The 10,939-nt window shown below is 51.0% G+C and overlaps 2 protein-coding genes across 3 annotated transcripts in view; one reads left to right on the top strand and one right to left on the bottom strand.

Moving 5' to 3' along the window:
* Window positions 1-1,574: 1,574 nt before the first annotated feature.
* Window positions 1,575-4,232, bottom strand: RPL10 (ribosomal protein L10). 2 transcript variants are annotated; one of them, XM_082376291.1, is made up of 6 exons: window positions 4,068-4,232; window positions 3,156-3,214; window positions 2,961-3,068; window positions 2,600-2,738; window positions 1,870-2,032; window positions 1,575-1,785 (listed from the first exon to the last, which is right to left on the bottom strand). In XM_082376291.1, the coding sequence occupies exons 1-6, from the start codon at window positions 4,205-4,207 to the stop codon at window positions 1,633-1,635; spliced, it is 762 nt and encodes a 253-aa protein (XP_082232417.1). In that variant the 5' UTR covers window positions 4,208-4,232; the 3' UTR covers window positions 1,575-1,632. The 2 variants fall into 2 exon arrangements, with proteins under 2 accessions (XP_082232417.1, XP_082232418.1); XM_082376292.1 differs by lacking the exon at window positions 1,575-1,785 and having other exon boundaries at window positions 1,870-2,021.
* A 136-nt stretch (window positions 4,233-4,368) lies between these two features.
* Window positions 4,369-10,939, top strand: part of TKTL1 (transketolase like 1) — a 46,390-nt gene continuing 39,819 nt past the window's right edge. The window contains exon 1 of the mRNA XM_082376278.1: window positions 4,369-8,139. Coding sequence (XP_082232404.1) covers window positions 8,011-8,139 — 129 coding nt within the window. The 5' untranslated portion in view covers window positions 4,369-8,010. The remainder of the gene's footprint in view (window positions 8,140-10,939) is intronic.

Genomic DNA, 10,939 nt, shown 5'->3' with positions numbered 1-10,939 from the left:
GAAATGTTTAAGTTCATTGTAACCCAGCTAGCTGCCCTGACACCTCTGCTCAAGTCCATGTTCAGAACCACCATGCAGTCTGGCCCCCACCCCCCAGGATGCTGTCGGCACTGCCTGGAAGAGGCTGGTTGCCAAGGCTACAGGTGCACACAAAGTAGCTACGTAAACCAGTTATAGTATCTACAAAAGTTACTGTGCAACCATAATAGCTACTATGTGACTATGTGATCCCCCAGGGGGAAGGGCTACAGGATACAACATACGCTGAAGTAACAATGACTCCACTTAGTGTTATCACAGAACCCCTCCTTCCCAGCTCCATTTCCCAGAGAACAGAGCTCATTAAAGATGGCTAGCAGGAGGGCTTCCCTGGTGGCGCAGTGGTTGAGAATCCGCCTGCCAATGCAGGGGACACGGGTTCGAGCCCTGGTCTGGGAAGATCCCACATGCCGCGGAGCAGCTGGGCCCGTGAGCCACAGCTACTGAGCCTGCACGTCTGGAGCCTGTGCTCCGCAACAAGAGAGGCCGCGATAGCGAGAGGCCTGCGCACCGCGATGAAGAGTGGCCCCCGCTTGCCACAACTGGAGAAAGCCCTCGCACAGAAACGAAGACCCAACACAGCCATAAATAAAATAAATAAAAAAAGATGGCTAGCAGGACATCAAAGCCGTTTTTAAAATGCAAGTTATGTTTTTATAATTTAGAAACATCTACTTTAGGTTAAAAGGTAGTTTTAAACTTTAGAAATGGCAGTTACTAAGGATTACAAAATGCCAAGAGGCCTCTCAGGGGCTGAGGGGCCGAGTGCTGCATTCAGTCACAGCCAGACTGCAGCAAGGCTCTCCGGCTACTATGCTGGGCTCTGGAACCGAATCCCTTTAGGGTCGTCTTCTCCTGGGCTCACAGCCTCAGGCCACCCCACCGTGCAGAGCTCTGGGACTCAGCTGCTCTTACAGCAGGGTGGCCCTGGCAGTTGGTGTCAGACAGCACACGAGGATCCCCTGGGCCAAAGAGGGCACTGCACACTATTTGCCCAAAGGTCTCTTGTCGCCAAGCCCTATCTCAGCCATAGGAGCTTGATATCAGGAGTAAAGGGCCCTGGGAGTGAGGCCCTATAAGGGGTAGTGGGTTAGGCTTAGGATGGGGCGGGGTGACGAGATTTCTCAACTCTGTAGACAGGGAAATGTGGTTAGGCCCAGGACAAATGTTTACTCCAGGAGTAACTGGTGAAAATACAGCCAGAACCATGTCTGGTCTGGTTCTTTCCTCCCCATGTCCAACAATGTTCCTGTCCTGGTCTGGGACCCTTGGGGAAGAGCTTCCACAGCTGCCTGAGACCCTTTTCCATCACCCAGGGTGGGTGCTTTACTAAGGAAGTGCTCCATGCACATGCAGGGGGACTCGTGAACCTACTGCCTGGGATCTAAGGCAGGTCCAAGTGCTGGTCCTGGTGCTGGCCCTGCTAAGTGCCAACTGGCCAGCTTAGTTGTCAGCCTTTTTCTGAAGAGAAGGAACAGCAACCCTCGGGCTCCCAGAGGCTCCCCACCCCCCATGAATCCAGATGCAAAGACAGGGACAAGAAAGTAGAGTTTATTGGTGGACATGGGTAGGCAGGGGGCAGCGCCAAGGCTCTCACGAGTGCAGGGCCCGCCATTTGTCCAGGGGGCCACGATTAGGGATGTACTTGACCCCACAGCCATCTGGGATGAGCCGCTTTTCTGCCACCATGTTTTCAAATTCATCTGCATTAAACTTAGTAAATCCCCACTTCTTGGAGATGTGGATCTAGAGAAAGACAGAAACAGCTGAGTCAGGAGACATGGAGACAGGAGCAGGGAAAGGTGAGACCAAGGCTGCAGCACTACATACCTTCTGGCGGCCAGGGAACTTGAACTTGGCCCTGCGGAGGGCCTCAATCACATGCTCCTTGTTCTGCAGCTTGGTGCGGATGGACATTATGACCTGGCCAATGTGGACCCTGGCCACTGTGCCCTGGGGCTTTCCAAAGGCACCGCGCATACCTGTCTGGAGTCTAGATTGGGGACAGCATGCCAGTCATTAATGTCCACGGGAAAGGGCTGTCTCCAAGGTCCCTTAGGGCAACCCACACAGGCAACAGGCTGCATACACTACCCAGGAGGCTGCTGTCTGCAGCCACTGCACACCGGGCCCCCACGGGGAGAAGAGCACGGTCGGCTTAACTGGCTGCAAAGGACACAGAGTACCCCAAACAGACTAGCTAGAGTCCCTGCAAGGTGCTACTGGGCTCATCTGAAAGCCATCCAACCTGTGACCACGGCAGCAACCTGCCTGCCTGCAGGTTATGTCATGAGGCTCAAAGAAGAGCTACTCCCGCAGCAGCAGCTCCCTCTACCTGTTGCCCAGGGCCATGACGCCTTTTGTGTTTGTCTCTGGGACTCTGGGTTGTTCAGTGTCCCCTGAAGTCCACTTGCTAGCTCTTTGGCCTGGCTTTGCTATGGGTGGTTGAGTCTTTGTGAGGCCACCTCTTTGCCCTGACTGATGGAAAAAATAATCAAGCCCAGGCTTTAAGATATGGGAAAACATCTGAAAAGGCCAGGAGTCTCAGGACCCAGCTCACCTATCAGCTCCAGCACAGGACAACATCTTGTTGATGCGGATGACGTGGAAGGGGTGGAGCCGCACTCGGATGTGAAAACCATCTTTGCCACAGCTTTTCACCATGTACTTGTTGGCACAAATACGGGCAGCCTCCAGGGCTATTGGGGTGGGGGAGGCAGCAGAGTGAGACAAAATGGCACAGAAGCACTTACCATGGGTTCTCTGGGAACACCTGTAGTGGCTGCGTGAGTTTAGTAAAGAGGCTCATGATTGGGTGCTCGTGATTAATGACCTGGTAATTCCAGTGCAGCGAGCTCTAGGTCTGGCTGGGGGAGCACATACAAGGGCCCAGGAATGGTTAACAAGGAAACCTGCCTCACCTTCAGAGGACAGCTGCTCGTACTCATCCGACACCATGTGGCCACAGAGTGGGAACTCATCCACTTTTGCCTTCTTCCGCCCCAGGTCAAAGATGCGGATTTTAGCATCTGAAAAAAAACTGGTTAGTGTGTGGGTGTGCCATAGCAACTGGGTCAGTGCAGCCAAACCGGTTTGGGAGCTTTCCCACCACTTACCGGGGACACCTCGGCAGAAGCGAGACTTTGGGTACGGCTTGTTCTTACAATACCGATAACTGCGGGGAAGGGGGGGAACCCAAGTTAGCAGGGATTCACAAGTGAACTCCACAATAGGCACTTTGAGTGCTTCCTCAATCTACGACCAAAGGGGCGTTGGGAGAGGGGGAGACGACACATGTCATCTCTAAGTTTGGTCTTCATTCCTGGAAATTGGTGCTAAAACAAGATGCGGCCAGAAATTAGGATAGCTATGCTAGGAGCTTATAAAAGTAAAAAAAACAAAAAAACACAAAAAAACCACTCTATGCCCTGTTGTGTTTTCAACTTCCTATAAGGCTAACATCCTGAAACGGACTTTCTCAATTTAAATACCACGTAAGAGTAACACACTTCATGCCATCCACCTAAAGACCTTTGGGCACGTGGCATTAAGTCGGCCTCCAAGCCTCGTGAAGGGCGCCCCCTGCAGGGCACACGAGGCGGCTGAACACGCTTTTCTGGGACTGCCCTTGGCGTCCGAGGAGCCCACACGGCACGTCGCCTAGAAATAAAACGGGAATGGGACACAAAGGCCCTGAGGGCACCGAACCTAAAAGGCAAGCGACTTTTCAGCTCTGAACGCGGGACGCAAGGCGGACGTCGCTTGTAGTCCTAAACTGGGGCTAACATATGCAGACCTGGGTCAACCAGCCACTCCAACAAAAAGGGGGAAGCGGTAAACACCAGCATGAATTTTTAAAACCAAATGGTACAAACAAAGACCAAAAGCGACCTGCAAGTTCTTGGGGAATAAGCGGAGTCCGTTCCCAGGACAGGAAAGCCGCACTAGGGAGACCCCACCCCACGACTGCTTTTAGCAGCCAAATGCAATTCTCCCTCCCTTTCCCCAGCAGCGAAACAGGCACTCACCAACGGGCGGGGCGGCGGCCCATGGCGACACCAAGATCTTCAGTGGCTGAAACAAAACATACAAGGTCGGAAAACCAGTCGAAGACAGACTTCAAACTAGGAAAGTGAAATGGCAAGGGCAACGCACGAGCCGCAAACATCGACTACTCACCGCGCCGAACGGAAAGAGATGCTCTTACGCCTGCGCAGGCCTTATATAGGCGGTCTAATCTTCACGCGTAGGAACCATAGAGTCCGGGTGAGGGCGGATAGACACTCTGTCAGACTTCCGGACCGTAGTCACAGAGGTGCTCTGCGCCTGCGTGCGGGAGTGGCTGGGGACAAGCGCAGAGCGGGGGGGCGGGTGGGTCCCCTACCGCAGGCGGCCAGCTGGCGAATGGGGCTTCGCCACATCGGCGAGAGAAGCCGGCTTCCGGCTGGCCATTTTGGGCGTAGTACTCTTGCCCGAGGCTTTGCCGTAACTATGAAAGACGTATGTTCCTAGAGTTGAAAGAAGGAAAATGCCGAATGGGGCTTACGGCGGCTGCGCGCGTGTTCTCGGGCATGGCGGAGCCTGGGACAAGCCCTCTCTACATTCCCCTGCGCGCCAGAGCCCAACACGGAGGCGCCCTGCTGGAGGCTCTGCGCGCGTTCCTTTGTCGACCGGGAGGCCGGAGCGGGAGGCCCGCCCTCGCCCCGCCTCCGCAGCCCCCCGGCCATAACCGAAGAGTTCTGAGCCCTCTTTGCGAGCTATACGCGAAGTCCTCCTTCCCTGGAGACCCGGGGCGGGGCCTGCGTCGGCTCCAGGCGGTCTGCGCCCTCCCGCGAGGAAGGCCAAGAAAAAGCCGCCCCCAAGATCCAGGGCTCAGGAGACCCCGTGAGCACCGTTGGGCCCACCCTGACCCGGCAGAGAAAAGAGACGTTGTGCTCCCCAGGGTGACTTGGAGAAGGGGAAGAGGAAAGTGGCGACCCCACCCAGATGGCAAACGAGCACTGTCACTCCTTGTCCGGCTGGGCCCCAGTCCTGGCCTCTCAGAGCTGCCTTGATCTGTACTCCTGGGAGCTTCCACCCTCCCACGGCCCAGAATGTGGCACCCACCCCCACACACAGTTCTCTCCCCGCCCACTGAATTCCAGCGCCTCCTGAGTGTGCCTCTGAGATGTTCTAAGATAAAGCACGGATCCTTCCCCCGCCTGCCCAAGGATAGCTGCCAGAGAAGTGTCCAGAGCTAGTACCCATACCACCAGGGATCTAAGTATCCGCCAGAGGTGCCCACGCTTCTAGAGGTGGGGACAGCAAGAAGGTAACAAAGTCTTCCCCATGTCACTCGACAGGTGTGACACACCTGTTCTTCTCCAGGACGACCTGTCACTTTAGTGAATGGGTCCTTTAGGAGGGCTTGGGAAGATTTGCGGTGTGCACTTCCAGCAATGCTGCAACAAGGTCCTTCCCAGGGAACACGGCCTCCCCTTCCATCAGGGGGGCTCTGGGTCTGGAAACTGGGTGAGAAGGTGTGACTCTCCACGGGGGCAACTCAAGTCAGGTTTTTGCTCCCAGAACTAGACGGTTTAGGGTTATACGCATCAAGCAGTCCTGTAGCAGGCTGCCCAACTATTTCCTGCTTAGAGGCTCATTTTCTGCGCCTTGCTCGCTTGCCTCCAGCCCGCCATTCTTGCTTTTCCTGGAACATGCCAGATTGTTCCTTGGGGTCGGGGCCTTGGCTCCGGCTGGTCCTCAGCCCTTACGCTGGTGTTCCTGCTCTAATGGCTCTCTCAGCGCCTTGCTGGAAAGAGCTGCTTCTGGACCTATCCCTGGAACACAGTTGGGGGGTGGAGTGTTCAGGCTGGATATGATGAATCTACTCTCAAATTCCTCTCTCCCTAAGCTTATGGAGTCTGTCCTGCACCTCCTGTCAGGGCATTTCTGGCATCAAAACCCATGAAATGCAGGTCAGTAGTAGGTCCAAGCCAAGCATGCGAGTGCTAGACTACACACCAGCTGCATGTCCTAATACTTTTTTTATTTTTAAATTTATTTATTTATTTATTTTTGGCTGCATTGGGTCTTCGTAGCCGCGTGCGGGCTTTCTCTAGTTACGGCGAGCGGGGGCTGCTCTTCGTTGCGGTGCGCGGGCCTCTCATTGCGGTGCCTTCTCTTGTTGTGGAGCACGGGCTCTAGGTGCACGGGCTTCAGTAGTTGTGGCCCGCGGGCTCAGCAGTTGTGGCTCACGGGCTCTAGAGCGCAGGCTCAGTAGTTGTGGCGCACGGGCCTAGTTGCTCCGCGGCCTGTGGGATCCTCCCAGACCAGGGCTCGAACCCGTGTCCCCTGCATTGGCAGGCGGATTCTTAACCACTGCGCCACCAGGGAAGCCCTGTATTTATTTATTTTATATCTGGAAGTTTGTAACTTTCGACACCTTCATCCAGTTCCTCATCCCCTCAACCCCCACCTTTGGTAACCACAAATCTGGTGATCTCTTTTTCTGTGAGTTTGGGTTTGGGTTTTTTTTTTAGATTCCACAGTGTAATAATACAGTATTTCTTTTTCTGTGAGTTACTTCATCTAGCATAATGTTCTCAAGGCCCATCCATGTTGTCATAAATGGCAGAATTTCCTTTTTGTGCCTGAACTATGTTCCATTATATATCTGTACCACATCTCCTTTGTCCATTCATCTATCAGACACTTCGGTTGTTTCCATAGCTTGGCTATTGTAAATAGTGCTGCTGTGAACGTAGGGGTGCAGATATCTCTTCCACATAGTGTTTTCATTTTCTTCAGATATACGCCCAGTAGTGGAATTGCTGGATCATATGGTGGTGTTTTTTTTAAGATCCTCCATATTGTTTTCCATAGTGGCTCCTCTAATTTACATTCCCACCAACAGTGCACAAGGGTTCTCTTCTCTCCACATCTTTGCCAGATTTGTTAACTCATCTTTTTGATGACAGCCGTTCTGATAGGTGTGAGGGGATATCTCATTGTGGTTTTGACTTGCAATTTCCCTGATGATCAATGGTGTTGAGCACCTTTTCATGTGCCTGTTGTATGTCTTCTTTGGGAAAATGCCTATTCAGATCGTTTGCCCATTTTTAAGCGGATTTTTTGTTGTTTTGTTATGGAATTATGTGAGTTCTTTATATATTTTCCATATAAACACATTATCAGATATGTGATTTGCAAATACTTTCTCCTATTCAGTAGGTTGCTTTTACATTTTGTTGATGGTTTCTTCTGCCATGAAGAGTTTGGTTCAGTCCCACTTGGTTTTTGTTTGTTGTTTTTGTTGCTTTTTTTTTGCTTTTGCTTTTAGTGTCCGATTCAAAGAACCCTCTCTAAGACTCAGGTCAAGTAGCGTAGTGCCTATGTTTTTCTTCTAGGAGTTTTATGGTTTCTGGTCTTACTTTTAAGTTTTAATCCATTTCAAGTTAATTTCTGTGAGTGGTATAAGGTAGGTGTCCAGTTTCATTTTTTTACATGTGAATATCCAATTTTTCCTGTATCACTTGTTGAAGAGACTGTTTTTTCTGCGTTGAGTATTCTTGGCTCCCTCATCAAAAATTAGTTGACCACATACGTGTGGGTTTATTTCTGCTTTGTGAAATTTCTGATTAATGATATCACAGGTGAATTCAAACAAGTGAAATGACACTCAAATGCTTACAGAGTCACCAGGCGAACTTCCCCAAGTATGCCAGTGCTCCACTGATAGAAGGGGGCTGGTCTGTGAGGTCTTGCTCCCTACAGGGAGAGGAGTTGTGAGGTTCCTGGGCCTGAAAGCATCCTTACAAGCTGTGAACTTGGCGGGCAGTGGCCCAGCATCCCTTTCCCTTGGCTGGATTCTTTCAGGACTGGCAGAAATGACTGCTGCTTCCAGTTTGAGGAGACCATGTGCTGAAAGGCCTCCTCATGCACTGTGTGTGTCCCTGGTGAGTCACTTGCCTGTGAGAAACGACCTGTGCCATGTCTTTCAGCCACCCCACAGTGTGCAGCAGTGCTGCTGAGATCATGTCTGTGCTGTTTTTCTACATCATGAGGTATAAACAGATGGACCCGGAGAACCCGAACAATGACAGATTCGTCCTCTCCAAGGTAAGCTGGCATGGGAACCCATGCTCAGACACTTGGTTCCTGAACTCATTTAAAAAGCCACCATGTGGCAACAAGACCTGAAATGGCCTCTGTTTATCCTTTTGGTGCTTCTCTCTTTGCCTCATGTCTTCATCTGTTCAGGCTGATATAATAAAACATCAAAGACTGGGTGGCTTATAAACAATAGAAATTTATTTCTCACAGTTCTGGAGGCTAGAAGTCTAAGATCAAGGCACCAGCATGGTCATGTTCTGGTGAGGGCCCTGTTCCTGGTGGCAGACTTCTCACTGTATCCTCGTGTGATGTAAGGAGAAATGGTCTCTCTTTTATAAGGGCATTAACCCCACTCTTCAGGGTTCTGCCCTCATGACCTAATCACTGCCCAAAGACCACTACCTCCTAATACTATCACCTTGGGCATTAGGTTTTCAACATAATGGATTTTGGGGAGGGGGCACAAACATTCAGACCATGGCACCTCATAAAGATCTAAAAGGTGTTCTAGTGAGGACTGCGTGGTGGGAAGGATGACTTGCGGCAGCTGGCAGTCCTTCTTTTCCTTTGATGGTGCCTCACTTTACCCCACCTAGCACTAAAGCCCCCCTTGTCAGGGTCATGCTGCTCCGATCCTCTGCCACCTGGGTAGAGGAGGGCCACATGAGTGAATCCAACTTGTTGAGCTCGAGGGGCGTTGAGCTTGATTTGGAGGGATGTCCCACCCGTCAGTCAGCTTTCTCTTCCATTTCTCTGCATATCTGACCTGATACCAATAAGGAGTTTCTCATTAGGCTAGCTATAGTACGAGATAACCTCATGACACTGGGGGACAGGAAAGAAAAGAAATATTAAAAGCAAGGTCGATCTAGAAGAACAAGCAGCTCTTTTGATGCTGTCTGAAAGTTTGCTGTATTCTGAGCAAAGCATTTAAAGCTCAACTGGTAGAACGACATGTGCAAATAGAAACCCCAAATCTGGGCAGCGGGAAGTAAAGACAAAGGCAGAGTATAGGCAGAGTACCTGGAGCCGTAGTTAATGATCCTTGCCTTGGTGTCTAAAACATAATCTCAAATGAGGTTTGGCAAAGGATAAATAAAACGTGTGTGTAGAGGAAGAGAGATGAAGCAAACGAAGTCCATTAGTAATAGTTGACAAATTTAGGTAAAGAGTATATGGAACTTCATTGTACTATTCGTACAACTTTTCTGTAAGCTTGAATTTCCTTCATCATAAAAACTGAATAACTATAGGTGTACAAACAAAGTATGGGTGTTTAGAGCTTTACTTTAAAAAAGGGAAAGATGTGGGAATTCCCTGGTGGTCCAGTGGTTAGGACTCCACGCTTTCACTGTTGGGAGCCTGGGTTCAATCCCCGGTCAGGGAACCAAGATTCCGCAAGCCGCGCAGCACAGCCAAAAAAAAAAAAAAAAAGATGCCTAGACTATCCCATAACCGCTGCTATCATATAATCAGAGTCATTGGCCTTAGAGGGATAGAGAGACTTTCTGGCGTGTAGCCTCAGGCTGGGCTCTACTCATTTGCCAGATTTGTGTGTTCATCAGGCTTACGCAGCAGATAAAGTTTGAAGACAAGAAAAAACATTCAGGGGACTTCCCTGGTGGCGAAGTGGTAAAGAATCCACCTGCTGGGCTTCCCTGGTGGCGCAGTGGTTGAGAATCTGCCTGCCAATACAGGGGGACACGGGTTCGAGCCCTGGTCTGGGAGGATCCCACATGCCGCGGAGCAACGAAGCCCGTGTGCCACAGCTACTGAGCCTGCGCGTCTGGAGCCCGTGCTCCGCAACAAGAGAGGCCGCGATAGTGAGAGGCCCGCGCACCGCGATGAAGAGTGGCCCCCGCTTGCCACAACTAGAGAAAGCCCTCGCACAGAAACGAAGACCCAACACAGCCCAAAATAAGTAAATTAATTAATTAATTTAAAAAAAAAATACATATATATATATATAAAAGAATCCGCCTGCCAATGCAGGGGACACGGGTTCGAGCCGTGGTCCGGGAAGATCCCACATGCTGCGGAGCAACTAAGCCCGTGTACCACAACTACTGAGCCTGCGCTCTGGAGCCCACGAGCCACAACTACTCAGCCCACGTGCCACAACTACTGAAGCCCGTGCGCCTAGAGCCCGTGCTCCACAACAAGAGAAGCCGCTGCAATGAGAAGCCCGTGCACTGCAACTAGACAAAGCCCACATGCAACAACGAAGACCCAATGCAGCCAAAAATAAATAAAATAAATAAATTTAGTTTAAAAAAAAAACACTCAGGAGCATAGTCCATCTTGGCTCTGGTTGGGAATGGAGTAAATGGACTCGCTAGAGGCCGAGAAGCCAGGGTCTCCATAATCTGTGCTCCCGGGGCAGGAGTGTCTATGTAGACAGCTGCATGAGGAGGCCGCTTGCTAAGGCCTGGCCATGGCACTGACTGAGGTGCTCATGATCTCTCCGTCCACCACCCAGGCCTTAGTTTTTGTTTTATCAGCTCTTTTGTTTTCTTTAGCCAAGGAGGCTTGGGAAGTAACCAAAAAGCCTTCTTGTAAATTTGTTCTTGAAGCACACTTTGTGTCAGAACAAAGATGAGAAGTACCACCTGGAAGAGAAAGCTTTCTTTCCTGGGTGCCCTCAGCAGCTTGTGTGCATCTTTATTCTTGGCCCCTCAGTTGTGAGTGTCCCCCCCCACAGCGAAAGGATTCTTGGGAAAGGAAAGGGAACCCATGTGGGCGTGCTTCCACCATGCCAGACATCATGCTGATGCCCCACCAATCTTCTCAATTAATCCTACAGCCT

This window comes from Balaenoptera borealis (assembly GCF_965194805.1).
Source record: "Balaenoptera borealis genome assembly, chromosome: X".
NCBI lineage: Eukaryota > Metazoa > Chordata > Mammalia > Artiodactyla > Balaenopteridae > Balaenoptera > Balaenoptera borealis.
Note: the sequence above shows the minus strand (reverse complement) of the source record. Positions and strands in the feature narration are given on the sequence as shown.